A 16,787-nucleotide genomic window follows, 5' to 3' on the forward strand; every position below is an offset into this window, starting at 1 on the left:
CCTATTTTTATAATGGTGAAGACACATCTGTTTAAAGATGTCTTCAGAAATCATATTAGTACAGCTGGCTTGAACCTAGGTGCACAGTATTACTTCCACTGACATTTTTAAATAAAAAGGAGAAAAAAGAAAAATAGCGCTTATTTATTTCTAAGAGCTGAGTACCTTGCATATATTTTTGAGGTGATTTCAGTGCTTGTTTTCCGAATGTGTGTGCTTGAGAGGACTTCCTCGATGTTCTTTAGAACTTTTCAAGCTGGGCAGACTGAACTTACATGACTGCATTTTTTTAAGTTTATGTAAATTGCCATGTCAATTACATGTCAATATGTTATTTAAAATAACCTAATTTTGAAAATGAGCCTGCTAGTGTGACTTCCCTAATTTTGAGAGTGTTTACTACAATCTAGACACTCTATTTTAAAAAGAAAATTCCCTACTGTTAGTGCATTTTTGTTGCATTTTTAAATTTTGTTACAAGCAGAAAGTGGAACATGGAAAATAAAAGGGCCGATGCGCTCATCCTGTAAGTACATTAGCAGGTGTGTAAATTAAATATATATTTTCCTGACTGAACTGTGGCTATACAAATACTTAATATGCAGATGAGTTTACAGCATGAAGAACTAAAGCTGTGTATTTAACAAATGGCCTCCTCTGCCCCCAAGTCTTTGTCCCTTCAGGCCAAATATTTCCAGTCTCACATTGAGAGCATAAGCTCTGAAGACTTCAAAACTACCAAACGTTATGGAAGATTGTATTATGGTAAAAGCATTATCAGCTTAATTCTTAACAACATGGTTATATTGTAAAAAAGCAGTCTTTCAAAAATGGTTTGGTTTTTTGCTGAAGCACAAGCTAGTTGTTTATCTTGTGCATGGATATGTGGGGTTTTTTTATTCTTCTATTTTTTTTAAAAAAAAAGCAAGCCTTGATCATATTATTTTCCAGTACGTATGAATTTGTGTGTGAAGTAAGCGTAAAGGGATAAGACAAAATACCTTCCGTGCTGCCATTAATCCTTCTTGTACGTAGTTAACAAACAAAAAAATCCTGAAAACCTAACATTAATGCAAACAATTGTTCACAGAAATGGATTTACAAAGGAAAACTAGGTAGCTAGTTAAGAAAATAAGTAGAACTGTAAAGCACATTGAAAGTAAAGTAGTAGTGTTATATATGAAAGTTGATTTTAAATAAATCTTTTAACTGTAGAAAAGTTCTGTCTTTCTTGAAGACATTACTCCTACTCTTAAAATAATTAGTTTTAACTTACTGTACTTTGCTTACCTTCAGATTCAGAGTAATTGATCAGTAAGTATGTCTGTGGGGTGAGCTGTGGCTGCTCCTTAACTGGTACATCCTTCTCTCAAGGATAGTAACTAAACTGCAAAAACTTTCAGAATAAGTTTAGCAACTGCTGTGGGGTTGTACCTTGCTTGCTTGGTTACGAACAGAAGAGAAACCTTGAAGGCTAAAAGCATCTGCTCTCTTAGCTCTTGTGAAATGTTTTAAAGGGAGAAGAGCTATGAATGCTGGGGTCAGGAGAGGTGGGACAAATACCTCTCCATCAGTATGGCAGGGGCTGGGAAACGTGAGGATTCGCTATTTTCATCTGCTGCCTTTCTACTACAAGCAGAAGCCATCTATTGGAAATAGATCCATTAGATCTATTTCCATCTATCTGGAAATTTTTTCCAGATAAAAAGCTTGCTTTTGGTCCCAATTTGTCTGACTCCTAATGCAAAATTAAAGTGATGTCGACAAGTCAAGTGGATAAATGTAAAGAATTGCCTATTTGCTAGGTTGCAGTTGTCAGGATGAGAGGTTTGCACCTTAAGAGGGAGGAAGTGTCAATCAACACCACCAGGCCCATAATAAATGGCAATTCATTTTGAGTCAGCATCCACACAGAATTTTTTGGATTTTTGAGAGCATGTTTTGAAGCAATAGGTTACTTGTTTAACTTAGGTTTTCGTCAGCATGTTGAGCTAGCCAGTCTGAGTTCCAGTAACATCTTCATCAGGATGAGAGCAGGAAAACTGACCGGCAGTGAAATCAGTAAACTATTTTTCTTGTTGAAGAACTGATTAAATATAATGCGATTATTTGTATTCAGCAAATATATTTATTGAATTATTGAGCCATACTGTGCACAAGGTGTCTGTAGGCTTTGGTAGAATATCATTATAACTGCTGAGCAAGGTACCTTCTGTTTGCCATGCCTTATCTCTTGATAGGCTGTTCTCATGAGACTGAAATGGGAAGAATACTGGATTGTAAGGATAACTTATTGTAATCAATCCGTTTCAATAAAATAATTATTTATAAAATACAGATTTTTAACACTTCCCCCTGGCACCAGTTACAGCTGAGCTGCCTGGCTGTTGTAGTCAGGCAGTCTGAAGTACCTGGTGTTCAAGACAGGATTGGGTTTACATGTGTTTTATATCATCCATAGTTTGGCTTATGGAGCAAGATGGCAGGGATATTTATAATATGCCTCTAACCATAAAGTCTTTTCTCTCGTGTGATTGCTCAAGCCAAAAGGAAGAGGGCCACTGAAGTTTCCACTGGAAAAGGAAGAGGATGTCCCCTACTGCTTCTGATTTTGCCAGCACCTTTGTAAATATAGAGCTTTGTAGCAAATATTGTAATATGAACATATGGCATGTGAAAATGGCAGTGACATTGAGTTGGGAAATGCTGATGCTGGAGGATGGTATCTCTGGAAAATGTGAACTTTAAAGAGACTTGCAAAGGGAGTATTTTCTGAACACGAAATTAATGGTGGTTTCAGATGTTCAGACACACAGGACAGAAATGCAAGCAGGAAAACAAGTGGGCAGCAAAACGAGAATTGGGAAGAGGTAAATCAGATGAACTCTAGTGAAGGCAGGCTTGTCTGTGTTGCATCTTGTGATGAAGGGTGGGTGTAGTGTACTTTGGGATGCCTAAAAACTCCTGTGAAATGGCAGTGAACAGGAGGCGCTTGTAGAAGTGGAGATAAGGGTGAAATTATTTTTCCGGAGTGTTAAGGTAAGGACAAATGAGAAGACGATAGTGGGGGGATCTGAGGAGAAAGCTGCGTTACCATCATGAGGGCAGAACTGGCTCTCCAAACCTGCAGCTAGCTTAGCCTGGAGGACATGCGGAAGGGCAGCCAGAGGAAGGGAACTGGTTATCAAAGTGTGCTGCAGCCTGGACTAACAAAGGTGAATACAGTGTGAAGATTGCACAGGGGTATGGAGAGCAATTGTATGGCGCAGTGAGACACTGAGTGGGAATAGGAGAGACACCCTTCAGATGTGTTGGGATTCGTAAAAGTATTTTCTAGGGGGAATGAGGCAAGGGAAGGGCTGGTGAGTACTTGATTTTGGAGCAAAAATCAGTATTCATATAAGCATACTTCTTTGAAAAGTTTTACATATGTAGGTGGTGCTACATGCAGACTGGATGTACTGGATAATTTTTGTGAGTTAATGGTATTACCAGTGGTACTATGACACTTCATGATCCTGGTGTGGAAACAGTTGATTCATCAGAGTGTGATTTGCATACTAATTATAATGTAGCTAATTATGATGTTTAAAAGGAGTATGCAGACATATTGGCACCTTTCCTCCTTCCCACCTACCTTAGAAATAGTTCTTAGTTAGAAAATTAAAATTTTCAATAGTAAATGTTGCAAAGCTGAACTTGTTCACGTATCAGTGACTTGGACTTTAAGTGGAGATGGTAATAAAAATGAATTTAAGCAGCTGCTCTTTATTTATATTTTCCCCTTAACTGTAATGGTTAACCACAGCGTGGTTTCTTGAGATAACGCTTTATGGCATGGAAGCACCTTGTTTGGTATGTAGAGATTACAAAATTGTATTGTTGTGTGTAACAGCTCAGCTATAAATTAGCCCCAAGCATAGTGCAATGTGGTCAGCTAGTGCTCCCTGATCTGTATTTCACATGTGGTGCTCTGTTAGCCCTCTCTATACTTTTTCCATTCTGTTTCCTGAAAATCTTTTCCAAAACACTTTACTGACCTTTATTTTATTAATTACAAAAATCTGTATCTCTGTTTTGGTTTGTTTTCTTGCAGGCAGCATCATAAAATCTTAATCAAGTGAAAATGGCCTTCAGCAATCTGACATCAAAGGCTGTACTACTGTATGATGAATGGATTAAAGATGCTGGTGAGTCATTTAAATCTAAAACTTACTAACTTTCAATAATTCTTTCAAAATAGCAATGTGTAGCTGTTGAGGGGTTCTGTTTATCAACTTAAAGTAGCTTTGTCTTCCTGTAAATGGTTCTAAGACTTGCCAGGTTACCTATTGACATTTTAACTATAAACAACAGACTAGTTTCTGCATTTTTAAAAAAGGAAAAAAGCAAAACTCAGCTAGTTTATGGATATAACCTCAGACTAAATAAAGTACAGACAGTGATTCTTCTTAAGAGTTTCTGGCTTGCTTGAATATATAGTTTATGTTTTTCCTGTGCTGCTGAACGAAAAGCTTTAACTCTTTTTCATTACCGAACAATGGTATTTTATCAGTTAATTGAGCTAGGTGCATGGTGTTAACTGTATTTTACTTTTGCAAAGTAAAAGAAATAAAAACCCTGATAAGTTACAGTATCTTGAAATTAATCCTCAGAGTAATTAACTCTTGTCACAGTTCTGTTTTGAAAACTGGTTGTTTGCAGCTTGTTGCAGCTGGTATAAGGATATTAAACACCCTTTGTTGTTCAGTAGTTCTACATGCTTACCAAAACATGACAGAGAAGATCTCAAGTTTGGGGTTAAGACCCATCTGTTGTAGTGGCATCCCTGAGTGTTCCTCACTGTGGTATGCACATAGTGACAGGGGTTAGCTGATTCCTGGGGAAAACCTGAGAAGCAGTTAAGGTTTGATCAATAAAATTACAAATTTATCTTTTCCAGTATAGCTGAGAACCATTTCTCATGTTCTGTAGAACCACAGCATGCAAGTGAGAAGGGAGTTTTATCGGTATGACTCGTGGGGTGAAGTGGATTGGGATGGAGCTGGGGTGATGGAGCATTTATGCTGCAGTGTCCATGACTTCAGAATTTGAGTTCCTTGTCTCCCTGCCTACCAGTGCTTGTATTTGGCATCTCGTAGCATACTGTTAGTGGCAGGACATGGTTTCCTCAGGATCAAGCTGGGGAGACCAATGGGCTAGTTTTGGTAGTACCAGTGCAAGGGGTGGATGCAGAAAAAGCAGTCAGTTGTGAAGAGCTGGTGATTCTCTTGCAAGGCAGTACATACAGATGCATAGTGCTGTGGTTCGCAATCCTTGCTGGTCTGTGGGCAGCAGCGCTGGGCACATTACAGGCTGTGAGCTGCATTATAATGTGCTTTCCTCCTCAATCTGCTTTAAAACTTCCAGTGGCTGTAAACAACGTCAGAGGGTCTCATGGGTGATAGGTTGCTTGAATGTTGTGGGTTGAAAATCACTGACTTCAGACATTTGGCCACAAATTAAACACTTAACAGAAATTGCAGTGGTATAATTTCACCCCCAAAATACAGCAGCAAACCATGAAAGCAGCAGTTTACAGAGTCAATAGTTAAGTTTGGGGTCATTCAGAAACAAATCTTCCAAAAGTCAGTTTATAAAAACTAAAAAAATATATGTATATTAAAAAAATACATGAAGTTCATATCGGTTCTTCTGCTTATGGAGAAATGTGGAAGCCTTTGGTGGGCTGGGACTCGGTGATGAACCACAGAAGGGTGCAGAGGAATCATGGTGAAGCTCAGAGGGAGTGCCTGCCAGCCTCAGCTGCAGGGAGAGGGACTGGGGCGTGCGTAGGAGAAGGAGACTCTGCAATGCTTCTGTCTGGGATAACTGGAGAGGAACTTGCAACACTTTTGCTGTTTGGAGGCTTGTAATATGGAAGTGTGCGTTTTATGGTGCTGTGAAAGTGGTGACGTGTCTGGACTGAATAGGCACAAGCCTCAAGTACTAAGCTATGAATACCAGCTGATGGGGCAGAAGGTCTTCTAACTTTAAAATCCCCATACTTCCTATTTCTAATGTCACACTGCTTATAAAGCTCAAGGATCTTGAAAAGGAGGGCTGCTCTCTGTCTGCGACTTGAACTTGTGAAATAAGGTTCGTGCCTTTCCAGAAGAATGAAGTCTCACATGGAAATGCAGCCTCAGTGATCTGCTTGTGCATTGCCTTCCTATGCTGCCCTCTGAGCCCCATTCATGTGTGAAAATGCAGAGTTTTCATGAAGGAGAGCTCTAGACCGAAAATCGTGTCACTCATGATTCTGTGTCTCCTCTTCATTACATGTGAAGAATTGATGCAGAAAGAAGTATTGAATCCTGCAGGTGCTCAATCTTGTTATCCAGTCGGTATGGATTTGAGGTGAATGGGCTCTGAAACGTGATCAGTGACAGCAAAACCTAAACCATTGAGAATCAAGTACCTTTCCGTAGCTGTTTTAGGATTTAGTAAGTACTGGAAAGATCTGACTTTTTCTTTCTTTTTTTTTTTTTTTTTCTCCTCTCCCTCCCCTCTTCTAGATCCAAGACTGGAAGGCTGGCCACTCATGTCTTCACCTTTTCCAACAACCTTTATCATTGGAACCTACATTTATTTTGTCACTTCCTTGGGACCCAAACTCATGGAAAATAAGAAACCTTTTGAACTGAGGCAGATAATGGCCTTTTATAATTTTAGTGTGGTAGCCCTTTCTTTATATATGACTTATGAAGTAAGTACTACTTTTATTTGTAATGTATTTATATATTTTGTGTCTCTAACTATCCTCATACTAACTTTTAATAAATTTATTAATGTAATTCCCACTCTGCAGTTCTCAAAAACCTATTATTCTGATTGTTGTAATTATATTCCTCCAAGCAGTATGCTAAACTAACTGAGCTGATACTTGAAAAAAGGGAGTAAGTCATACCTGGAAAGAAAGATTGTAAAATACTTTGTGTCATTATATATAATTTACAAAATTAAAAAGTCTCATAACTTACTTAATTTCCCTGGGCTGTAGCAGGTAAAGCAGACTACATGTTTTTCTCAGTCTGTTGTAATTGTTTCTGTCCTACTACGTGATAGTCAAGACTGATGTTTCAAACACTGTATAGAGTATGTTTACTATGGAATAATCTTCAGTTAAATGACAGAAGTTAACAAAATCTAATTTGGGGATCTTCATCCTTAAAAAAAAAATCCAAACACAAAACAAACCAAACGAAAAAAAAAACCCACCAAACAAAACCCCCAAAACTCAAACCATGAAAGTCGTTAGCATTGATTTTTCCTCCCCCACCCCCAAAATAGCAAATGCTCTTTCTTTCAAAAGGAATGTTGAGATTTTGCTGTAGTTCATAGCTCAAGCAAATGTTAGACTTTAAGACTGGAAAGCCTGATGAGTTGTATAGCGTTATGGGTTGAATGACCTAAAAATCCTTAACCACGAATGGTATAGACTATGTAGAAGCTTTAATTTAGAACCTTAAACCTTAAGGTAGCTAATGTCTGTTCAGTTTTTTTGGCTTTTTTTTTTGTTTGTTTTGTTTTGTTTTCTTTGGGTTTTTTTTGGTTGGTTGGGGTTTTTTTTTTGGTTGGTTGGTTTTTAAAGTGTAGCTATTTAACAATAGTATTGTGTGAATGATAGCCTTATACATTTGCTTGGTGAAACATCACTATGCTAGTACTGACCCTCTTTGCGTTAAATCTGGCTATGTGGCTATTTCAGGTTTGGCAAACTGGTAATGGAAAGTTGTCAAATTATTGTGCCAAATTGGCAGGATACCTTTGTGTTAGCTCAATTGCATGAATTTCATCATGAGTTACAGTGAACTGCTTGACATTTCTTTTAACACCACTCTAAAGGCAGTGCAGCAGCAGCAGCTACTTTGTGTCATAACTGTTGTGTGGAAAGCCGTGGGCAAGACGCACAACCATTTGCTATTTAGACTTTGTTTTGAAAAATCGCCAAACTTCCTTTTGTGATTTGGTGACAAGTTTGGTTTTGGTTATAACCCTCAAAAACAAAAACTAAACTTCTGTTAGTGTCTGACACTAACACAGTATTCAATTAGTCTGCTGTCAAGACTTCCATGTTACAATTTCATGAAAGAATGCATGGATAGAGTGTGACAGGTTGAATTTCTGCTATTGTCTGGCGCTCAGCAAAAAGCTGATTCTTTCCCTCTTTCGGTCCAAGCCATTTGGTGGGTGCTTTAGTGTTGTACTGTCTTGATGTTTCAAACCTTTTTTATTTAACTAACTGATTCTTTTAAGAAGTTAAATGGACTAAAACCCTGCATCTGTTAAGAGAGCTGAACCTCCTATCATGCATGAGTGGATTATGATGATCAATGGATGAGAAGCACTTCATAAACAGACATAAGATACAGTAGTCCTAGTGGCTGGCAGGGGAACGAGCCAAGTGTAATATTAACAATGTTGCTCTTGTCCGAGCTTTAATATTTTCCAAGAGGAAAGATTAAATGATATTTGTTACATACAGTCCTTTGGTCATGCGTGTGCTCTCAATTGTAAAACCCTAGCTTTTCATCGCTCATATCAGTGAAAGACTAATTGAATCATGCAGTTTAACTAAGCAAAATTTGAGAAACTATGGTACTAAAAATATAGTGCATATTGATTCGTTCCTTGTCTTTAATGATATTAAGCCATATTTTCTGTTGTGCTGGCTTCTTTTCAGTATTAAGATGCTGTGCTGGTTTCTTTTCAGTATTAAGATGGTTGGCTGTGATACCAGTTTTTAAAAAATGTCAAGATTTTTGATTTGTTTTTATGGTCTGATTTACACAATAAGTTGCTTTTTTAGCATTGGTTGTGAGATGCAGCTGTTTCTCCTCTTCGGTTACTAATGCTGAGATGATGGGTGTAGGAAGAAAGTTCTTGTCCGTAGATGTGGTCCTGGAATTAGAAATCCATTAATATGCAACAGCAAAGGATTTTGTGGTAGCTAGCCCACACAGAGATAGATGATTGACAAGGTTGCTGATTCAACAAGTTTTTAATATTGTTTTCCCCTCCCCTTAGTGATTGCAACAGTAATCTGGAATTAATGAGTTTTTCAAAAGACACAAAGTAAATTTTTACCCTTTCCCCTTTCTTTGCTCCAGTTTCTTATGTCGGGTTGGGCCACAGGGTACTCATTCCGGTGTGATATCGTTGACTACTCGAGGTCACCTACAGCTCTAAGAGTAAGTTGCCAAACACAAAGGCGAATTGTTATGCTGCACTGACTTTATTTTTAGAAATGCTTTTTGAACAACCAAATGCACTGCTGTAGCGTGGAGGCACTAAATGGAAATGCCCTCTTGCATAATGTAGGGCATGTGAATTAACTGGAGATGTTGATTGTTTGGGAGAAAGAAAGAGGCAATGTATTTGTTGGCTTGTTCTTCTTAGCTTTAAAATTCTTTCAGGATTAAAAAATGTTTTGTGTTTTTAAAGAAAAACCAAACAAACCGTATATTTAAATATTTCTGTCAACCTTGTGACCCCACTTATTTGTCCCGATACTTTCTTTTATGTAGTTACTTATTTTTCCTGCAGGTACTTAGTTTTATTTGTGACTATTATGATTTCACAATTTCTGGTTTTTACTCTTGCAGATGGTACGAACTTGTTGGCTTTACTACTTTTCCAAGTTCATTGAATTATTAGACACTGTAAGTATTTTTAGCCTAATAAAAGAAATAGTGGTATTTCCTTTTCAGAGTAGAAGAACCGGTGCTGCTCGGGGCTGGGAGCATAAATTGCTTTTTATTTAGCCCTCCAATCTTCAATTACTGGAATACCATCAAGGTGTTTACCCTTATTATCTCTTCTCATCTTATTGTCCCATTACACTGTGATTCCTTGATTATCAGGAGAAATGTTAATAAGGGAACACGCCTTTAAAAATTTAGGAAGCCCTGATAACTTGTCTGTTTAAGAGCTAAATACACTAACCTGTTGTGCTATGGCAATGCTTCTGTCAACACTGCAGATAAAAAACAGCGTTGATCATGCTGAATTTTTTTCATGTCATATTCAGATTTTATCTTCCACATCTGGAATATTTGCATCAGCAACTCTGAATACAGCATAAATCGCTATACCTACCTGCTCTAAATTCCTGTGTATGCCTTGGGGGTCATGACTATAGATGTGTTTGATATCAGGCTGGCACTCTAACCTGTTTCAAAGAAAGTCTGAGCAGCAATGCATTGAAGCAGGTGCAGACCTCGCTCACCACCAGCAGCCATCTGCCTTCCCCTCTTCCTGAGACCGACACCTAGTAGGGTTGGTTTTGCTATTCTCAAACGAGCTTCTGAGTGTCGGAATAAGCTGCGACTTCATTTGCCATATTGTGTGGGGCATAATAGTGGTGATTCAGGAGCTGACTCATGAGTAGTTAGGATGTTCTACACCCTGTGAGCAAAGTAAGCCATCTAACTTTCATCTGCAAATACTCATGATTCAACACTGGAAGATCTTACTGACTGAGCCAAATGGAATGGTAATGGAAGGGCCAGGAATGCTGAAACTGGAAAAGCCTGACAAGTTTAGTCCTCTATTTACCTTTACTACCCACTGGTTAGACTGCTCCTTTTTAATTAGTCCTGGGCCTGAAAAATTCTTTTTTAAAAAATTCGTTTTGTTTGAATCCATCCAGTCAGGTACCTGTTTCTCAGCAGCTTTTTGGTTTTATTGCAAAAGTAATTTCTTAGCTGTATTTAAGTCAGCTGTTTCCAAATGTTTTCCCTGGCACACCAGACTTCTTTTCTTCTGTGTTCCTTTGCTTGTCATCTGATATTACCCTTTGCATGACCTGAGTTCTCCTTACACAGTTTTCTTGCTCTGTCTTCCCTTAACACTTCCCTTGATGTCTGTCCTTTAAAATGTGGCCTGTCAATATCGATTAAGAATACCTACATATATTCTGTTGAATCTTGCCTTTTTCCAAGGATAGCCAAGTCACTGTTCATAATAAAGTGCTATTTCTCTTAATATTTTCTGCTGTCTCTACCTGTTGCTAGCCCTTCGGTTAATTTTCTCAAATGGCCTTGCCTTAGTAGTTCAGGGGACTTAAAATCTGATGCTTCTAGATAATTCTCAATCCCAGCAAGTCCATCTTACGCTGTCCGTTTCACACATAGGTCATGGCTCAACCTTGGATATTTGCTTTCAAAGCTTGCCCTGGGTTTTGAGACTCCACAGGTGGATTTTACATGCTGGTTTAATTGTTTTTTAAAAACTAGTACGCATATCCAGAGCCTCAGTTTCCCTTCTTCTCCCAAGACTGCAACTGTGAAGAATTTTTAAATGTATAGCAGTGAGCAGCCAGCACTGATGCATACGGTTTTCTGTAAGTATGTTGGCCTTGATTATCTCATGTAACATTCTGTTCATTAAAAATCTGTTTCAGGTATTTTTTGTGCTGCGTAAGAAAAACAACCAAGTTACATTCCTGCATGTCTTTCATCATTCCATCATGCCATGGACCTGGTGGTTTGGAGTCAAATTTGCTGCAGGTAGTGGAGAGAGAGTTTAAGTTCTGTCTTCTGGTAGTAAAAATTAACTATGCTAGACAAAAATATTTGAAGAACAGAATTAAAAATCTTGCAAACATGAATGTTTTTAAATTTAGATGTCTGCAGTATTTCATGGAACATCTGAAATCACCATAATTATTTAAATGGGTGGGGAGTACCCATTTTTCCTATTTGGCAGCATTTTGTGCAGTGTTGGTGTCTCGTAGGGGGGGAAAAGGTGCAGAGGAGAGAGCTGTATACAAGCAAAGAGAATTTTTACACGAAAAAGAGATGTGACTGCAAAATCAGAAGTGCTAGGGGAGACGTATGAGGAGGATAACTCTGTGAAACTACTTCAAAGCCATTTGTCCCCGGAAATGTAAGAACTGAGTTGGAGAGGAGGACTGTGTTCTCTTTTTTTTTTTGCCTGTTTAAGAAATTATTCAGGCTTTGTTGTAGTTATTTTTCCTGGCTTTAAGTAGCATAATTGGGGTTTATTTACATCTAATACTTTGGCTTTCACAGAACCACTGAAATATTTTCTGGACCATACTTTAATTAGAGAAACTTTATTTGAACTGTACTGAATTGAAAGTCTTTGTCCACTTCTAGCTTACCTTCACTTTCTCCTTTCCTGCTCTGTGTGTCTATGCATGCGTCTTCCTATGTTATATTATTAGTGTGCACCACTATGAGAATAGCCTGATAAGCAGAGAGTGGAGAAATGCACTGTCATTTAGTAGTCCATCTCTAGGAGGGTGTGGGGTTTTTTTAGGAGTTTCTACCAAGGTTTGTTTTGTACGTGTTTCTTCACTTATGTTCTCTGGCATGTTTTTTTCTCCCAGAAAATGGTGATGAATTGATGAAGAGAACCATTGCTTATTAAATCTGATCTGTTAGTATCTGTTTTATGAATACAAAAATAGGATCTGGAAGCAGCCCAGAAGATTTGTAGATGGGATCTTTTGAACATGCCCAATGTGCAGATTTTCCAAGTGTCTAAAGGGATATACTTCTGCTGTATTTGTTGAGTTTCTGTTACTAGGAAGCTGGTGTCTTGATCATGTCTTTCCCAAACGTTGCTGAGTAACTGCAATTTTAAGTTAATGGTGAAATGGTGAATAGTTTTCTCAGCATGTGTTCATAGTGTGTTCATAGATTTGCAAAAGAAAAAAACCCAGCAACTAACAGTCCCTCCTTTTCAACCTTGAAAAGTTTCAATTTACAGATGGTTAACTTTCTGCCTTTTATCTGGACATCAGATCAGTATACCAGCTACAGGCTTCTGATTTTGCATCAGATTCAAATTTCCCATGTGGTAATTTGACAAATACTTCTAGCAAAGTGTGCAAGAGCTATTTTGTCCTCTGCTAATAATAGTCCCTCATATTCATGAAGAGCTGTGTTTATTCCTACAACTCTATCGTTTATCTTTTTACTAATCTTTCCAAATATAGTTCTGTTTGATAACTTACAATTTTTTCCAAGAATTTCAGTCCTGCTGATGATTATCTTGTATTCAGTTTCATCACTGTTTGTCCTTCTAAATAGTGGCATTGATCGAGTTTTCAATCTGTTTGTAAAAAAAAAAACAACAAACAAGGGACTTGAATGGAGATGCTGTTTTTTCTCTGATCTGATATTAACAGCAAATTGTAAAATGGTGCTTATGTATGGTGTTGATTTTTGGAGCATATTTTTGTACTGTTCATTAGGTTGTTTTTTCTTTTTTTCTCTGCTTTAACTATTTATTTTTTCTTTTGAATATTCACTCTGCAAGCCAAAAAAAGTATGTACATTTGAACTGTAAGAAACACTCAAATTATTTTTAAAAATACAACTAGCTAAGTTTCAAAGAAAGTTTGCAATCACAGCTGGAGGAGTTATGATCTATCAAGCTGGAAGATTAGTATGAGCAGCTAAAATCACAAAATAAGTTTTATTTTTAACTTGAATGATTCTTAATGGAAAATTGGCCTTTTTTTCTCACTAGATGTCTGCTTTTATGTCATCTTGTTTTCTTCGTAATGCTCAGTATTTTCATGTTCCTATTTCTCTTAAAAATACTTTGCTGTCTGCTACTTCTTGGATCATTTTTAACTATAATTTCTTGTATTCATTAAAATAAAATTACTTTGAGCAGGATCATCTAACTCCATAGTTGATGCAATGGAAAAGGAACTATTTCCTTACTTGCTTTGTGAAATGTTTGTTATCTTACCAGTTTCAGTCATGAGTTTGCCCCAAGTGGGGCTACTTGGCCTTAAATTTCCTTTTCACTGTAAGTATGGATTTGAGATGGACCATGGATTTGTGAGACCCTCACTTAAGTCATGATTCCAAAAACTTACTGTCTGAAACTGTACTTCTTTCCCTGGGAATCTGGAAATCTGTATTGGGCAGAGAATTATTACTCACCCTCTAGAGGTTTGCAAAGTTCATCATGGTGTCTAGAAAGGAGATGTAAAACAGGAGGAGCACTGTTTCTGCTAAATTCTCTGCATCTCCATCATGTATAGGTTTTAATAAGAAATAATAAAAAAATGAACCCAAAGAACAAGAAATTCCACTAAAACCTTTTACAGATAATTAGATCAGCTAAGTTTTATTGCCGTTTTGGAAATGCTTAGATAAGCCTTTTCTGAGAAAGGAAGCCGATGCGATCACTCAGAATTGGTGTCAACCCAATTCAGTTAAATACCTTGAGGGTTAATCAAAGTCTGCAGGTTTTGTGGTACGTGTTTTTTCTACCCGGACTCAAAACAAACTACTAGGACCTGAGGTGGCTTTTTAAATACCTGATGCAATAATGCTACTATGTTTTGTTTTTCTACAGGTGGTTTAGGAACTTTTCATGCTTTGCTGAACTGTATTGTCCATGTTATTATGTACACTTATTATGGAATCTGTTCTTTGGGACCAGCCTATCATAAATATTTGTGGTGGAAAAAATACATGACAACTATACAACTTGTGAGTAACTTTGTTTGATACAAACACCTCTCAGAAAGCTGATTGTGGCTAACACAGACTTAATGCAATACATTTGTACTTTTAGTTATGTTAACGTGTGTAGCTTACAGTTGATGCGAGGTTTACTCATGTTTTAAATGAGTAAAACAAAAGTTGTGAGCTCCCCTTAGTTATATACTTAAATCTGCTGACTTCAGCATTCACGATAATCACAGATTTAGACACATGAGTTTTTCAGTTATGCAGTATAATTGGTAAATGTATTTACAAAACTCATTGCCTCTATAAAAATGATTATAATGTAATTTTACGCCAAGAAAACATAATTAATGAACAGAATACACATGTGACTAGTAGTGAGGAAAAAAGTATTTCTTTAGCATTTCATGTCCGTTATTCCATAGAAAATGTTTGCATTTAGAGAATTTACCTCTCTCTAACTCAGAGCATTAAAAACCACTCTTGCAGTAATTACATTAAGTGTTTTATCAGCATTAGATCACTTTCAAAAGGTTATTGCTCTGGGTGCTTTTTCATGCCTGGCTTTTTTAATAGCTGAATTTTCAAAATTCAGCTTCTGGCTTAGTTTGGCCTCAGTAAGGATACTGTCAGAGGAGGAAAGGAGCAGGGGGAAGCAGCCATGGCTGTCTGCTTGCACCAAGTCTGGTATTAATAGCATAGTTCATGTAACCATGCGTAACTCTAAACAATTTAGCTTGAATATTTATAACTCACTTAAAGCCTTTTTGTCTTGGCGGCACTACCAGTGGATTATTAACTTGGAGTTCATGTGAAAAGTTTTTTTTTTTTAATCCTCCATTAAATTGTTTTTTTGGGACCTGTGAACCTTTGTGTCACATGCTAGTATGTGAGGAAGGTGGGAATTCATGTTCACCAATCCTATAATGGTCGCCTTTTTGTTTTTCTGGCTAATCTTTCAAAAGGAGCCTCCCATTTGTCACAGGTCGAACATTGTTCGTTCTTCTCTTAACTGGCCAGGACAGGCTCCCATTCTCCTACTATGGGTTTCTCAGTGCTGCTTGTAATTCAGTTTGTCCCAGGACTTCTCTTTCTTTACTCTGTAAACATGTTTTGCAGTGGAGTAACATTTTGGGAGAGGAGCTCTAAAGGTGCATCTCTGTCATTTTAAAAAGCCTCCACCCAAACACGCTTTCTGTTTTCTGTATGCAAGTTATGCTGAATCTTTTTAAACTTCTGTAGTAAGTTTGTCATTTATTTTAGAAGTATTTATTTTCTTCACCTTTTTCCCTCCAGGTCCAGTTTCTTATTATTACAGGCCATATAGGACAAATCTACATCATGGATGATTGTCCATACCAGTATCCAATTTTCATGTTTATTATATGGCTGTATGGCTCTATGTTTTTAGTCTTGTTTCTCCACTTCTGGTACCATGCTTACACGAAGGGACAAAGACTACCAAAGATGGCAAGAAATGGGATCCGCAAAGATCAGTGAAACAAACTCTTGTCTCTAAAAACAAAAAAGTGTGTATGTCAAAGTGGAAACTTGTGCTACTCGACAATCAAGATATTTAGGTGCACACACTACATGGTGTATATTTTGTATGTTTTCTTCCAAAACAAAATTTGTATTTTTACCGTAAGTTATTTAGGATTCAGAATTTGGAGGGTGGGGGGAGCAGCATGGATCTCTGATTAAAAAAAAAAAAAAAGGAAAAAAGGTATTTTTTCAACAATTTCTTCATGTTTATCCTATAAGAAATGAAATAGAATGCATGAAAATAAAGATATTCATTGGGAAAATTAAAATGTGTATGACAAGTACTGAGTACTTTGAACAATGAGGGGAAAAAATTACTTCACCTTAAATGTTATAAGTTGTGGAGACAGTCAGCTGCATTTTATTAAAAAAATGAATCTTCAATAAGTACTGTTTATAGACTCTAAAGCTTATCATTAATATAGTTAACACATAAACATTGTTACATGTGTTTACAAGCTATATTACTTTAAAGAAAGGAATGTATGTTAATCTGTCAAGGTATGGCGTTTCATTTGAAGATCCTAGATTTTTGGATATACTGTCTTTTACTAAGATAACTTAATTCATTTCATATTCTACTCACTTGAACATCATTCTACATGTCGGAAACGTATTAATTTGAGGATTATCCAAACTGTCTTTTAGTGTAATGATCAAAACATCTTACTGATTTGTTCACCGAAGTAGCCTAATACACTTACTATTCGATGTATCTATGGATATATTTTGATATTG

At 37.1% G+C, this 16,787-nt stretch overlaps 1 protein-coding gene across 1 annotated transcript; it reads left to right on the forward strand.

Moving 5' to 3' along the window:
- Positions 1 to 3,958: 3,958 nt before the first annotated feature.
- On the forward strand, positions 3,959 to 16,010 carry ELOVL7 (ELOVL fatty acid elongase 7). Its single transcript, XM_009576241.1, has 7 exons — positions 3,959 to 4,190; positions 6,558 to 6,748; positions 9,153 to 9,233; positions 9,648 to 9,704; positions 11,447 to 11,552; positions 14,389 to 14,525; positions 15,801 to 16,010. The coding sequence occupies exons 1-7, from the start codon at positions 4,127 to 4,129 to the stop codon at positions 16,002 to 16,004; spliced, it is 840 nt and encodes a 279-aa protein (XP_009574536.1). The 5' UTR covers positions 3,959 to 4,126; the 3' UTR covers positions 16,005 to 16,010.
- The last annotated feature ends 777 nt before the right edge of the window (positions 16,011 to 16,787 follow it).

Source organism: Fulmarus glacialis, unplaced genomic scaffold (assembly GCF_000690835.1).
Source record: "Fulmarus glacialis isolate BGI_N327 unplaced genomic scaffold, ASM69083v1 Scaffold37530, whole genome shotgun sequence".
NCBI classification, from domain to species: Eukaryota; Metazoa; Chordata; class Aves; order Procellariiformes; family Procellariidae; genus Fulmarus; species Fulmarus glacialis.